General features: G+C 42.0%; 1 protein-coding gene across 2 annotated transcripts in view; it reads right to left on the bottom strand.

Moving 5' to 3' along the window:
* Positions 1 to 923: 923 nt before the first annotated feature.
* Positions 924 to 15,257, bottom strand: part of USP32 (ubiquitin specific peptidase 32) — a 42,802-nt gene continuing 28,468 nt past the window's right edge. For both annotated transcript variants that reach the window (XM_031059808.1, XM_031059809.1), the window contains 18 exons: positions 14,317 to 14,471; positions 13,515 to 13,596; positions 12,950 to 13,024; positions 12,314 to 12,452; positions 11,943 to 12,048; positions 11,361 to 11,534; positions 10,708 to 10,882; positions 9,947 to 10,098; positions 9,258 to 9,369; positions 8,850 to 9,061; positions 8,369 to 8,553; positions 7,925 to 8,011; positions 6,887 to 7,007; positions 6,013 to 6,204; positions 5,164 to 5,455; positions 4,340 to 4,749; positions 3,972 to 4,064; positions 924 to 3,307 (listed from right to left, as the gene is read on the bottom strand). In XM_031059808.1, coding sequence (XP_030915668.1) covers positions 3,134 to 3,307; positions 3,972 to 4,064; positions 4,340 to 4,749; positions 5,164 to 5,455; positions 6,013 to 6,204; positions 6,887 to 7,007; positions 7,925 to 8,011; positions 8,369 to 8,553; positions 8,850 to 9,061; positions 9,258 to 9,369; positions 9,947 to 10,098; positions 10,708 to 10,882; positions 11,361 to 11,534; positions 11,943 to 12,048; positions 12,314 to 12,452; positions 12,950 to 13,024; positions 13,515 to 13,596; positions 14,317 to 14,471 — 2,936 coding nt within the window. In that variant the 3' untranslated portion in view covers positions 924 to 3,133. The remainder of the gene's footprint in view (positions 3,308 to 3,971; positions 4,065 to 4,339; positions 4,750 to 5,163; positions 5,456 to 6,012; positions 6,205 to 6,886; positions 7,008 to 7,924; positions 8,012 to 8,368; positions 8,554 to 8,849; positions 9,062 to 9,257; positions 9,370 to 9,946; positions 10,099 to 10,707; positions 10,883 to 11,360; positions 11,535 to 11,942; positions 12,049 to 12,313; positions 12,453 to 12,949; positions 13,025 to 13,514; positions 13,597 to 14,316; positions 14,472 to 15,257) is intronic.

Raw genomic sequence — 15,257 nt, forward strand, 5'->3', positions numbered from 1 at the left:
GATTTCCTCATTGGTTTTCTATGCTCACAACTCCTAGCGAAATTTAATTTCTATCAAATCTAGAAGCATCCTTAATCTATTTTCTCCTTTGTGACTCATTTTGTTGAAGGGACCTTATCAAACATTGCTTTTCATTTTCACAAACAGGAAATCTTTTACACACGATCGAGGAAGCCAGAGGCTTGTCCCAAACAAAAGGCACAATCTCCCCAGCTCCTGACAGGTTTTTATTTTCCTGAAACGATAAATCAGCAAGCATGGATGACTGCATTTTACTCACTTCTTGCTTCAATTTACTGGACCTGAGGGAAAAAGGGTAACAAAAGGTATAATTAATATAATTAATATCTACGTGGATGCTCCGGGCCCCGGGCCAGAGGCTGTGTCTGGAGCCCAGCACGTTCTCAGGACATGATCACTGATAAATCTGGGATATTTTGATATTTAGATACAGGGAAAAGCAGGAATAGAGCCTCCTGCAGACTTTGGTCTGGTTGTCAGCTCAACCAGAGCCACTTCCTGCCTGGGGAAAAGCAGGGCTGGGAGTGCAGCAGGGCTGGGAGCGCAGCAGGGCTGGGAGTGCAGCAGGGCCTTCCCACCCCTGCCTGCCCAGGGACACCTCAGGCACCAGGACTGCACGTCAGGTACCTGCAGATCCTGTCCAAAGACACCAGAGCAAAGCCTTCCTGTACCTGAGGGATCACTTCACTGCTAACATGGATTGTTTTCAAGTAATAAGTGTTATTATCATCATCAACAAAATACCCAACTTACCTTTCATAAACAATGAAGAAACTGCAAAGAATTGCTGGATGCACGCCCATGCTTCAGCTTTTGGATTGACAAAGGTATTTAAGCTTCATAGATGCAGCACAGACACTTCAAAGCAGGAAAACAGTTATTAAAAATTATCTGACAAGAAGTGACACTTCATCTGCATCCACAGTATTTAATTTGTTTGAATAATATAGTTACAGATAAACAGGTTCACTCCATATACAATTACCAATACCTTTGTTTTAATACAGCTCATATTCCAGTACATCAACACTATTTTATTTACAAGGCATTTATGTACATTAACATCTTTCTAAAGTCAGTGCATTGTCAATAAGTTTTATACAATAATTTACAAAGTGAATGTAGTTAATAGTTAACTTAATAAATTTACTACTAATTCTTGAATTAATTTAATTTAAAAAATTAATTACAACCAATGTAACAAACACAGAAGATCAAATAACATTAGTAGATTGTGCTACCTGCTTAAATAAAACATTTTAAAGTAAATCAGTTGAAAATCTTTCACTTTTCATGGAGTTTGCGGAGGGAGGAGTAGACAAGTGGGTGTTGAAAAAGCTTCTAACCTAGAAATTCACTAGTCATGTTTGCTTTTCTTTAGGCTTAATGTTCAGACCACTTTAAAGATAAAAGACCATAGAGGATAAGGAGCAACACCTGACAGGTAAGACAAGACTCATTTTGGAACAGATGTGCTGTCCCCAAAGAGGCACAACCTCCACAGGCTGGCAGGGCTCGGCCTGAGCAGACAGCCAGACCAGCTGGTATCACTTCTTCCATGGATAAACTCCAGATCCTCCTGGAAATGATAAACTGCTGAAGGTTTGGCATTCTTGTCAAACACCCCAAAATGAATCCAAACATTAATGGCAGAGAACCATGTGAGTAACAGTTTTGTTAGTGAAGGTACAAAAATCTAGAGAACTGGGAAGATGATGCATGACAAAATTAACACGCTGCTTAAGCTCAGCTGAAGAAGAAAAGGCCAAAAGAGTGAAAATTTTATCTTCATTTAGATATGCAAACAATTTAACACTGAAAATGTTTTAAGAAATGCCTGCTCAAAAAAAACCAACTCTCTTTTTTTCCAGTCTCTGCTAAGACTCAGTCACACTTCCCTTCATGCAAGAAGCCCCTTGAATTACAGAGCATGTTGCAAGGGCATGGAAAGCAAGTCTGGTTTAATTGCAAGTATTTGCATAACCTGGTGTAACAAACAAACAAAGAAAAGATAATTTGAAAAGGCAATCAAATTTTGAAAACAAGAAACTGAGTTAGGAAACCAATAAAAAAAAACCTCCATCCATGAATGCTACGACAGCTACCTGACAGCCACAGCTTCTTCCTTGGAAATACACAGTGGGTACTCACAGCCATTCACTCCAGAGCCCTTACAACAACAACAACAAAACCAAACAAACGTGGGTTTCAATTGAATCAGATGCATTTTCAAAAGTGCAAATTTCAAAAGCAACACCAGTCATGAAACATAAGCCCAAGCATCTCTCCTTCCAAAAGCTGGGAACGTTCTGTGCAATGTGCACATTTTAAGACACCGTGAGTGTAATCACAACTACTCTCTCCAACCTGAAGTTTCTTCTTGAGGCAGCTCAAAAAAGTTTGAGCCAGCACTCTTCAGGCAGAAAAGCCATTCCTGAAACATGTTGATCTGCACAGCCAACACGTGGAGAAAACACAAGTATAATAAAACCATTCAAGTGTAGAAATTAATCTCTTCTCAAATGATGATTTGGTTGTGCTCCCAACATACAGAAAAAAAGCAACTGACACACATTAGTGGTGGCAAAACTGGAAACTTCTCTTCCCCATGGCAATAATTTGTTTCCATTTGTGCACTTTTCCTTCTCTTGCCTTCCCTGTTTTGCCAATAAAATGCAATAAAACTGCAGGAAAAAGGAGGTAGCAATATCATGTTGTCCAAAGACAACACTAGAAATTGTTTTTCCCCATTACTTTAAACCTAACCAGAGCCTCGGGGGGTGTTAGAACAGTTGGTAAACTCTACACTACTCTGTTTAGCTCTTATTTGGATGTTTAATTTAGCTCTTATTTGGTCCTAGTTGGCTTTTCTCAAACCATTGGATTTAAAGGCCAGTGGCAGTCTCAGATGTCCAACATCAGAAACGTTTCGAGCATGTAGTGAGAAAACAGAACAAAACAATACTACTGGATATTAACTGCTTAACCAGGGGCTCTTCTTGTGCTTTCAGCTCACAGGGGACAATGACAACCACAAGCTGCTCTCTGGCTCAGCCAGGGCCTCCCCAGGGGCACATCCCAGGGTTTCTCCCCCAGCCCGCGGAGCTCAGGCTCACTGTAGCACACAGTACTTCTTGTAGTCGGACTCAAAGTCCTCGTCCATGCTGCTCGTGTCTGCCATCTTCTTGCCATCGATCTTGGGCAGGAACTGGGCATAGTCCACCCCCTGCTGCTCGTAGAACAGAATGTAGGCAGAGTCCGTGTCGATCTCGTCCGGGTGCAACTCCTGACACAGGGAAAACACCCACAAAAACCCCATGGGATAACTGCTGCGCTTCAAACACACCCTGCTGCCCCGAAAAGGGTATTTTTAACTGGGAGCAACAGAAGGAATCCCGTGTTCTGTCTCCCCTCTTTGTTATCCCGCTCCATGAATTACTTGGGAACTCTGACAATTTTATAGTGATGAATGCAAATACTTAGAAGTGTCAGAGCTGAGTTATTCACCAATTGAATACAAACTGCTGCCATCATGGAAATGTATTCCTGGCTTTCCATTCTTAGTCATTTTTACATCTTTGTACAAAACAAGCATCTTGCCTTAACTGTGGGAGCAGCTGATGAACAGATGTTACCTTAGAAAAAACCTCACGTACAATTTCAGTTAATAATTTTAATATTTATCTGGTGCAGCTTTGGAGATGCTCCTGATTTCAAACAGCAGCTCTCCACAAATGTTTGAGTTAGTGGAAGGTGTCCTTGCCCATGGCAGAGGAGTGGAATGGGATGAACTTTAAGGTTCCTTCCAACCCAAACCATCCTGTGATTCTAAAATTTCTTTAGCTAGAATTTCTGATTCTAAATTTATTCAGCTCTGGTTAATGAAGGCGAAAATTATTTGAAATAATTAGAATAACGATGTGAAATAATGAGGAAAAGAAGTGCCTTACCTTGCAGCTGCTGTCATTGTAGCAGTACCACTTGTTGTTCGGGTTTTTGGCATAAGTGACGTAATGACCCCCTCCCATAATTCCTGAATGGCACTGAGGAAAATGAAGAAGAAAAGAAATCCTGAATCAAACATCCAATAAATGAATCTCAAGTTTATTATCTGTGAATGAGCCATGATGACATCAGCTGGAGCTGACTAACTTTTCACACACAAGCAGAACAAATTAGCAGGCACATAATTCATCCCCGGTTTTACAGCGAATTTATGGCGCTGACTTTTGCCCTCCTTCCCTACAGATCCCAGTGCTGGCACAAACCCAAGGAAGGCATCTGGCTAAGCAGTGTGCCAAGGAGGAGCAGCACCTACCGAGATTGCATATAGGTTGTAGATGGGGTTGACCCAGACGTCGTCTCTGTCTCTTTGGTCGTCGGCGGTGTCGTCCTCACTGTGGTTCTCGCCCTGCCCGTTGCTGAGCGAGCTCTGCTCCCACAGGTACCCGTTGGCCAGAGCCCCCTCGCTGTCCTGCCCGGGGTACAGCTCGCTCTGGCTGCCCCCCAGAGCCTGTCCTTTAGTCAGGGCATCCCCCTGCTCGTGCTCAGCACCGTTCTCCCTGCTTGCAGCCAGGTTTTCCTTGCTGCTGGACAGTTTGTTTTTTCCCAGCTGGGGCAGCCTCAGGCGCCCTTTGCCTCTCCCCAAAGTCCTTGGGCTGCTGTTGGGGCTGCTGTTTTTACTTGAGGGGCAGCTGGTTCCACTTTTCCTCCCCAAGGATGGAGATGCTGGGACAGAAAGCACAGAGATTACTAAGGTGAGTACAAATAGTCTAGTTTTCTTTTTAAAGCAATTTTCTTTTGAACAACCAAACATTGAACCCCACTGTTTCACTGCAGCTCATGAGTAATATATAGAAATAAAACCCCATCATTGTGCACACCTAAAAACTGAAATTTAATTATTTTATGCAGAAGCACATGCCTCACTAATTCCAGCCCACTTACACAAGTACCAATATTTTTTGTCACTGAGCAACTTCTTAAATTTTCTTTCATTTTTTATGCTAAAGCTTCACTAAGGAACATTTCCAAGTGTAGTGCTTTGGCAAAAAAAAACCCCCAAACATTAACATTTTGTACATAACATTTTTCCCTTCCAAACAGCAGCACAGAGTGGAATTTTCCCCAATCACTCCCTACCTTTGACATTATTGAGGACAGAAGTGTTTAGGGAGGATGGACTCCTGTTCAGTGTGTCCCCTTCTCCAGCTGTGCCAGTGCTCTGCACATCTGCTTTCCTGGAGTCCCCTTGGCCAGGCCGTGCTTCAGGAAGGCTCTCAACCTGCAGGGTGAGCTGCTTCCTTTGGAAATGACTTGGATCCCTTTGTACCAAAAAGGCACTTGGGTCAAAGTTTTCTCTGGGAAATTTAACAATTTTCTGGGATTTTATCCAGCGGCCGTTAACGAACTGAAATCTTTTCAGGTGAATGATCTAAAGGGAAACATGGTAGAGAAAATTATTAAAGGGGCACAATGACATCCCAGTGAGTAATTTTATTGTTCAAAGAGAGTTTTTCCCAAAACATACACATTTTATTCTAAGTTAGTAAAAATCATGCTCTGTGTGACAGTTTGGATTTTGGGATCGAGCTGGTAAAATATGAAACTAATATTTTCATGTGGCAATGATGGCAAAGGTTGCTTCAATTCAGTGATCAGCACTGTCTGTTTTGAATAAGCTACCAAATGTGAAAAATAAGAACTGCAGGTGTCCCACAACCAGAAAGGAGATCTTGTCACCATCTGAGGGTGAGCTGTGTCAGAGCAGCTGACACTGAGCACAAACCACCACCATTTCCTGCAAGGCAGCAGCTAAAAACATTCTGAAGGATTTGAGGTTTGCTTTATTTGCCTGCAAACTCAGTCAGTGTCCCACCTGAGAGTGTGAACAAAGCAAATCATCTTATTCACAGCAAGGCGACTTGGTAGATTTGGGAACAACGTGCTTTGGGTTTGGCTGCTGAGGAGGAAAATGACACAAGATCCTACCAAAATAGGGGGAAGTCTCCAGAGATCCAGTTTTTTGGTGGCCAGGCAGTGGGTCTTGCACTTGGAGCAGTAGTACATCTCATCCTCCCCCAGCTCCTCCTCGCTGGTGAAGGCTCTCAGGCAGCTGTCCAGGTTGATGGGCTCTGCCTGGGCTCGGCGGCTTTGTTCAACACTTTCATGTTCTTCCACGATCTGAAGGGAGAGAAAACTGTCTCTGACTTGGAAATGTAACACACACTGCTCAGAGGAGGGCTCTCCTCACAGTATCACACAAATAACTTTGCTGGGTTGTTCAGAATTAAAGATAAAAACGAGATGTGGTTAAGTTTTAGCAGGAATTTCATTTCAGCTATGAAGAAGCAGATAAAAATAATTCACTGTTCTTATACTTGGGCTCTGCTTATAAATTATCCATAAAGCACAACTTTATAGATAAAACTCACAAATTGGAACAGTTATTCCAGATTCACCCAGCTACAGGCTCACCTTCAGATGTGTTTCGTTGGCTTAATGAGGAAATAGTTTATTCACATGCATAACTGTTTATAGTTACAGAAAATTTATCAAATTAAAGATATTTTGTAATGTATTATGTAATATATTACTATTATATATCTTGACTAGCTTAAAAGCAATTCACAACAGACAGCAAATGCACTGCTGTGGCTCTTTAAAAGCTTCCCTTCCACACCATTAGACCCCATAAGAGGCCTAATATCAAGACATCGATTTATCCAGAATACATTGCCCCATGATTGCTGCCTTTGGTTTAACAGGAAGGGACAAAAGCAGCATCACAGAACCCAAAAGGCTGCAGGGGTGGTATTTCAGAGGTGCTACCAAAGAACCAAGGAAGGTTCCTGCTGGCATTTACCCGTTCCTGTGAGGTCTGGTAGCGCAGGTGCAGCGCAGTGGGGTCCCAGTCCACAGCAATGTAGGCATTGCCCACACAGGCCCTGTCCTCTGAGCACTCAATCCTACAGCCACGGCAGAACCTGGAGCAGAAATTGGCTGTGGTCAGTGCAGGCTTCAATCATTTCTGCATTCATTCCTTTCTGCTCCTGTTTTGGCTCCTCTGCACCCTCCAAGCTCCAGGCCTCGCCTTCAGTGTGTGACATTTTTATGCAGCAATGCTCAGGGTTATTTGTGTTTTTAATGCAAAACTTTACCAGAGTGAGAAAGGGAAGCAGCTGGGTGAGCTCCACCATCTGCCTGCACATGATCCACTGGAATGTGTCCCTGCCCATGGAAGGGTTGGCATGGGATGATCTTTAAGGTCCCTTCCATTATGATCCAGTCCTGATCAAACCCAGCTACAACCCCAAAAACTCCACTGCTCTGTCTCAACAAGTCATTTTCACCATGATAACTAATTCTAAGAGCTATAAAACACCTTTTAAAAAATTAGTTTGTGGCCTGAATACCCTCCAGCAAAGGTCTGGAATTTTCATTAGCAAGTCTTTGTTTATGGGAAATTCCAAGCACCCTTCCAGGGTGAGTTTCTCATGGCCCATTTTAGATCTTACCCTTCAAATGACAAGGAACTCACAGGGGTGGATGAATTACATCTAAAAATTTGGGTTTCTGTGAATCCCCCCAAACCATGCAAGTCTGTGGACATCCAAGGCTGCACACAGACACAGAATATTGAAAGGGGTTAACAGGTTCTGGATAATCTCATTTCTGTCTCCTAATTTAAAGTTTCTGTGGCAGCAGAACTTCCAGCTCTGCAAGTCATAAAAGCTGTGCTGCAGAGCAAGCCTGCCTGGAGAGAGTTCTGGTGAAATTACATTCCAGATTCTTATTGTTTGATATTACCTCTGAAGTCTGAAATGTACCACAGACCCATTACCATAAATTACCTTTCTGCTGGAGTGATTCCCTGCTGTAAATGGAAAAAAGGACAATTTACCTGTACCATGGACACCAAGCACAAGAATTTCCATCCTTCTGAACTACCCTGAGGGTGAAGGGGTACTGATACCCCATGCTGTCATCACTGCAACAGAGGAGAACACAACATCAAACAGCAGCACTCTCACTGCAATTACCTCCCTTCACTGGCCTTGTTATGATTACTTAAAGAAAACCCTCAAAATGATAATCTTGGTTACAATTTACTATTAAAAGCTGCCTTTCCATGGCTTAAATTCATCAGATATAAATAATTATCAATCACTGGATAAGAACGAAGCCAACATTTAAGTGCAGCTACATTTAACTGTACTAAAAAGAATTTAATTTTAATTACTGCCATTATTGTGAAAAACCAAATGAACACAATTTTCGATCTTGCAAGCAAGTGTAAGGGGCACTGTAGTGTAACTCAGATGCAAGGCTGAGGTGCCCAACTCACCAGTCCTGTGCATGGTTACTGGCTTCCTGAGGAGGGAGGGGGCTGGCCAGCCTGGAAACCTGGATCCACACAGCATCATAGAGGTCTCTTTTCCGTGTGTGAACTGTGCAGGGAACAATCAAGGGCATCCCAAAGAGACTGGGCCTGTTCTTCTGAGATGAGAGAAAATACAGCTCTGTCCTCATCTGTGGGAGCAAAAGGAGGAGTCAGATGTGAAGGTGCATTAACTCACAGTGCAATAATCACCTGGATTGCTGGTCTTGTGCCTTATTTCAGACCCTGCCAATTAAAATTAATCAACAATTGTATTAAAATTACTCTTAATTCCAATATTAAATACTGTATTGAAAAACGTTTCTATTTTATGACATGATGGTGAGGTTATCTGACCACACCACGCATAAACGTGTACAATTATCATGTGGACGTTGAAAAAATCTGCTTTTTTCAAATTTCTTGCCACGTGTGCAAGGCCACTGACCATTTTCCTGTGCACTGCAATGATGTAGCCTGTGCAGGGGCTGTCACACAGCGAGGGCACGTGGCCGTTGAGGGTCCAGCTGGGCGGGCTGCGCTCTGTCCCACATGGCACCACAGTGTTTGGCATCCCGTTGGGAATGAGGCTTGGCTTGGGGATGTCCCCGTTCATCAGGATGGTGGGGGCTCCGTTGGCTGATGGCCCAGTGGAGGTCTCTGCAGGCAGACAAATCCATTATCAATTATCACAGCAGCCACAGCTGAGCAGGGTTTTTATCCCTTCCATTCCGTGTGGACGCCGAGCACAACCCGCACGTTCCTTTCTGTAATCCTCACTTAATGAGAAACTTTGGTTCTGAGCTTCTCCACAGTGTGCAGCTCAAATGAGAGGAAAAGCAGAGTTTTGTCTCACCTGTCTGCACAGGGCTGGATGCTGAGGTGGGGGAGCCTGGGATGGGGATCTCAAACGCACACAGGAAGCCGCTGACGGACAGACGGACCTTCTGGTTGTCCTGGGGGAAGTTCTTCAGGAGAGAGGGAAAGCTGCTCAGGCACTTGGACACCTTCATCTGGGACCAAAATGTCTTCTGTTCTTCTGCAAGCTGCGTTTATCAGCTCCTCCCTCCCTCCCATCTGCCTCCTTACACCTTTGCAGGAGAATAAAGGAGCCCAAGCCCTCTGCAGGAGTTATCAGTGGTCTCTAATCACACCCAGAGCACCTCATGTCAAGCACTTTTAATCTACAGCAAAAAAATCCCCCTGGAAATACCCCCACACACTGTAAGACAGTCATTACTTATAATCCTGTTGTCTTTGTCTCATCACAGCACCTTAACTTGAGAATTATTACCTCAAGATGATTTTTCCCCCCTAAAAATATCGTTAGCAATCAATTTGAATCTATTTACAGCAAGCTAAATTAGTGTTTAAGAATGAAATAAAAGTTAATCTAGAGACATAACTAAGCTGATTTTTTACCATACTTTTAGTTAAATTATTTCACAGCTCTTGTAGGCAAAATTTACATGTTAAAAATAACAAAGAAACAACAAAACCACCCACAGCATGCTGCAGTAATAATTAATCTTTTTTTCTTTTTACCTTTATATTGGAGCTGTGCACCTCTGCAAGCAGAATCTGCTCTGGTTTGAGGCCACAGAGTTCACTCAGCTGTTTTTTCAAGCCTGTGTACTTCTCATCCATGTTCAATCTCAGCCCATATCGAACAGGAGTGGTACCATCTAATTTAATTACTTTAAAGGGAAAAAGAAACACCCTGGTCAGCAGCCCAGGCAGGTTTTAATGACAATAATACATTACAGCTCCCCACTTAATGGAAAATATTTTTTCCTCAACTTGAACAGATGATTTATTTCATTTTCCCAGTCAATTTTTAAGGTCTGCAGGCAATGTCACAATGTCAGAAACACTCTTGCTGCATAGGCAGTAAAAAATGGTTTCAAAATTTGTTTCACTTTTTTATCATCTTTCCTTTTGCCCCTTTTCCAGCAATCCACAGCTCCTTCAGAGCACAGTTCATGACCCATATTGTATTTTCACCCCAGCCCCTGTTTTTCCTCTGGGCAGATTTAGGACAACCTCACTAGAGAGGGAAGTTCTCAAAATTTCAATTTTAAAAAGATTTTATATTAAATCCTTCAATCAAGACTAAAAATGGGCCATCCTTTTCTGTTTCTAAAGGTTTTACCTTGGTTTAACTGTGTTCCAATGGAAATTCTTGCACTCTTATATTCAAATTACTATATTATTCTAAATAAGTGGTAACAAACAAAATTTGATGTTTTATAACTGTTCCACTCATACAGATTTTATTTGAGGGATGGCACATTTACAGCACTTACCTGTAATTTCTAGGTGCATGTAGCTGTCCATTGGCAAAGGCAAGGATAAAAAATTAAAAGGGTCAAACCTAACACTTATATGCCCACAAGTTTTACATTTCACTTGTGACTTCAGCTGCCCGTGAAATAAATCTACAACAATGGATCTGTTTCTTCTCAGATGGTTTTCCCAGGCCTGAAATGAAGCATAAAAAATATAACACCAAGTTAGAAACTGGACACTACTTCATTGGTCTCCAAAGTTTCATTTCGCCTATGGGAGTCAAAGTATTTCCACAGAAGTTATTTCCTAATTTCTAATAAATCTAGTTACAGAACAAGTAAAGTTCTCAACACAATGATCAAAGTATGACACAATTTAAAATTTCTGAGGGGCTCATCAGGCATCTTGAAACATTCTGATACTCCCTAATTTTGAGTTGTTCAAAATTGTTGTCAAGTATAATCTTCATAATTTTATTACAACAATAAAAACTAATTTTCAGCTCAAAGGTGAAATTATCTCTGTAAATCACAGCTCTGACAAGATCCAAAAGGTGCTAGAGTCACAAAATGTTGCCATAGGCAGCCTCTTCGACAATTTCTCAGCTTAGTACTGTGAGGAAAAGAAAAAAACACACAAAACCCCCCAAAGGCAAAGACTGAAGCCCCACCTCTGCTGCCACCTCCCAGTCTGGCCGCCCATCACTGTCCTTCAGCTCCACATATGGCTTATCATGAACTCTGTTCAAGTCCTCATGGAGCCCATCCAGGAGAAAAGCCAGAAGCTCCTGGGAGTCTTGCTGTTGAAAGCCATTAAATCTTGGAGCATATTTTGCTATTGTCCACTATAAAAAAAAAAAAAGCAGCAGAAACTTATTTAATATCATGTAAAAAATGTAAAAATAAATCAAAATATTGTAGATGAGATATGTGCTGTCAATGAACACAAATTCAATTGTGAAGAGCTGAAGGGAGCTCCTTTGCTTTCAGAACAAAAGCTCATTTACAGATAAATGCATCACATTTTGTACCTAAAAAGGGCTACAAAAGCCACTTCTCATGGCACAACTTGTGTCATACCACATAACTCCTTTGGCCTTACAAACACAAATTCCACCAGGTCTGATGAACACTGGCTCCTTCTAGGGAAAACTCAGTGTCCAAACTGCTACAATACAGGTAACACCAGGAAAAAGTGCACCGAATTTCTGCTTTTCCAATAAATCCTTATTTTCCACCCCAGAATAACTCACCCTCAGCTTTAAGGGGGCTATGTTCTTCTGGGTGCCACTCCACAGCTCCTGCACCAAATCCCCATAGCACTTGGCCATGTGTCCTTTCATTCCTATGGGATTTGTCCTAGAAATCACAAAGGAATTAATACCAGACTCAAATGTAACCACAGCTCAAGTCTGGAGCTGAAGGAGGAACCAGAAAAGCTTCCTGCTCCCAGCAACAAGAGGTTGTGTTTCCATGCCTCTGAAGTAGTATCTGCTGCAGAGCTGGTAACACTGAATTTAAATCATTCCTTCCCACTGAATTGCAGCTTGCAGAAGCAGACAGCCCTGAATAAATGAATAAATGTTCCAGCACCCAAAGTGCCACTGCTCTCCCCCAGGATTACCTGTTCAGCTCGTAGAGATGCCTCCCTGAGATGAAGTACCGGGTCAGGGGCTGCGTGTTGCTGACACACTGGATGCTGGAGTTCATGAAGCACGTGTTCCCCAGGTTGCTCAGGCCTGTAGCACCCTTCTCAGTAGGAACTTAGTAAAAAAACCATCATTGTAGCAGTTGTGCAGATGAGAAAATTCAGAATGTTGTAGCAGCATCTTCTCACAGTGAGCAGTTTAATGGAACCTGCTCCCAGTTATGACAATACACAGATGCAGCAGATGTTTAAAATATCTGCTCTCTCAACTCTGCCTCACAGAAATTGAGGTATTTTGTTGATCTGATCCACCACAGACAGCAGTGCAACCCATACAGAATATTTACAGGTAATTATGGTACTGAAAAATCTGGGTTTGTTTGTTAAAATCTTAATTATTCCTTGTTTTAACAAAATCCAAGGGAATAAACAAAAAATCCCACCCTCCCACATTTCCAGCACTTAAGTTCATACAAAGGCCAAGCAAAGCAGCATAAAAGACTTCACCCAATGTTAACAGGACTTGTGTTTAAAAGGATTGTTTCAACATTTCAGCTGTTTTCTTGGGATTTTTCTTCTCATCATAATCCAGTGACTTTGTGAAAGACTCACCTTTGTGTCTGTCTATTTTGCTGCTGTTTGCTATAAAAGACATCTCTTCTGGCCAGCTCATGTCTTTGTTTCGAACTAGAAAAGGACATGAAAAGGGGCTTTTAAAAATTGTTACTTACTCCAGAGAGCTTACACAGCTGAAGAGGTTTAATTAAAATTTTCTAATATTTGGGATTAGAAATGTGCTTACTTCTAGCTATTATTTTTGCTAGTTTTCATTTCAATGTTTCTAATCATTATTGGAACTCATTCTATCACTGGCATCCCTCCAACCACACCAGTAACATCTTTAGGAAGCAGCCTTGGGATTGCTTTTGCTCTTGAATAGCAAATTTTTCAGTGCTTATTCTAATTCTCAATAAAGATCCACCAGCTCTGAACAAATCAGTTCATGAGCCACCATCATTATTTTATGTTGTTGCAAACCAACAAAAGATCCAAATGTATTTCAAAACAGGGACAAAATACATGTAAATTTTCCTGAATTAGCTTTGCCACCACCTCCCCACAGGTTCCCCTTGCAAATCTCTATTTTTAGAAGAACAGTCAATTATCCTTTTTATACCTTCTATTACTAAATGCTGCTCATCTTGGATTTTAAGGTATTCCAGTCTGTGATCTTCATCATCCAGCAAAGTGAGATAGTTCTGCAGGAGAAAAAAAAACCACATCATAGAATTAGAGTTGTACATGAACTGAGGATCCTCTACATGAACTGAGGATCCTCTACATGTACTGAAAAGATCCTCTGCACTCTGAGGATCCTCTGCATGTACTGAGGATCCTCCACAGGTTCTGAAAGGATCCTCTGCACTCTTGAGGATCCTCTACATGAACTGCGGGTCCTCTACAGGTACTGAAATGAACTGAGGATCCTCTACATGAACTGAAAGGATCCTCTACACTCTGAGGATCCCCTCTACATGAACTGAAGATCATCTACATGTACTGAAAAGATCCTCTGCACTCTGAGGATCCTCTCCATGTACTGAGGATCCTCCACAGGTACTGAGGATCTTCTCCACGTACTGAAAGGATCCTCTACATGAACTGAGGATCCTCTGCATGTACTGAAAGGATCCTCTACACTCTCAGGATCCTCCACATCTACTGAAAGGATCCTCTACACTCTCAGGATCCTCCACATCTACTGAAAGGATCCTCTACACTCTCAGGATCCTCTCACCTCCAATGGGAATTAAAGCACAAAAACCTCTGAAAAACAAACAGCAAGAGCCTTGAACTGTAAAGGATCTTTATGGCCGCCCTCATTTCTCTGTGCACGTGCAGTTAGTAGATTCCGGAGAGGAATAAGAACACGTAAAATAAAAAACAAAGCAAGAAGGCAGGCAGAGGAGCAGGGTTACCTCACTGTTGTAGAGCCACAGGCGCATGTCCTCCTCCTTGATGCGCAGCCGCTGGGACAGGTACTCGTGGATCTCCTTGATGGTCTGCATGCGGCTGAAGCAGCCAGTGTAAGCCAGAACCCTCTTCAGAGGGGCGTTTGGGGAAGGGACATTCCCTGCATTCACAGTGGGACAGCAGGAAAACAGACTGCATTTACCCACGGGTCGGATCAAGAACTGTACACTGAATATACTCTCTGCAAAAAGTGTTGTACACTTGTAGTGTTTAGCAGTTAGGTGTAAAAGTAGTTGTCACTGACCCTTTGGGACAACAAATGTGCTGTCACAAAGCAGGTAAAATACCTCCCTTCTTAGCAAAACCTATTAGAAAATTGCTTCTCTGAGACTCTCATAGGAAATAAAAAAATTCAACAGAGTTTCACAAGTTTTCACAATTTTTTTGTCTCTTAAAGACACGGTATGAGAGGCAAAGGGAATTTTCAAAATAAAGGACTTCAAAATTTCATTAGGATTTCCTTTTTGAGAGAATGTTATAAGTAAAATATAAGGTACAAAAACCAGTTTGACTATTTTTGGGAGTAGCATGAAGCACTTTGCTTCAGCTCTTCTGTGCACATGAAATCAGCCTGGCAGCTCACAACAGAAGTACTCATAACAACTAAATTTCTTATAAACTAAATTCCTCAAAACATTCTGTGAAGACACCTGGGATTTCCACCAAAATTTCTCAACAAGCTCACATTTGTAACAACAAATTAATTGGTCAAGATTGTTGCTCTTTCTAATGGGAGCTCATCTTTAAATAAAAGATTTGCACTAGAGATGAGACCAACTTTAAAGAGGGAGGTTTCTTTTTGAGCTTTTTTTGTTTAAAATTCAGAAGTTCCCCACTGCTTACAAACATAACAAGCTTTTATTATCCAGCCCAACCCAAACTGGGC

The sequence above is a fragment of the Geospiza fortis genome, unplaced genomic scaffold, assembly GCF_000277835.1.
Source record: "Geospiza fortis unplaced genomic scaffold, GeoFor_1.0 scaffold538, whole genome shotgun sequence".
In the NCBI taxonomy this organism is placed as follows: domain Eukaryota; kingdom Metazoa; phylum Chordata; class Aves; order Passeriformes; family Thraupidae; genus Geospiza; species Geospiza fortis.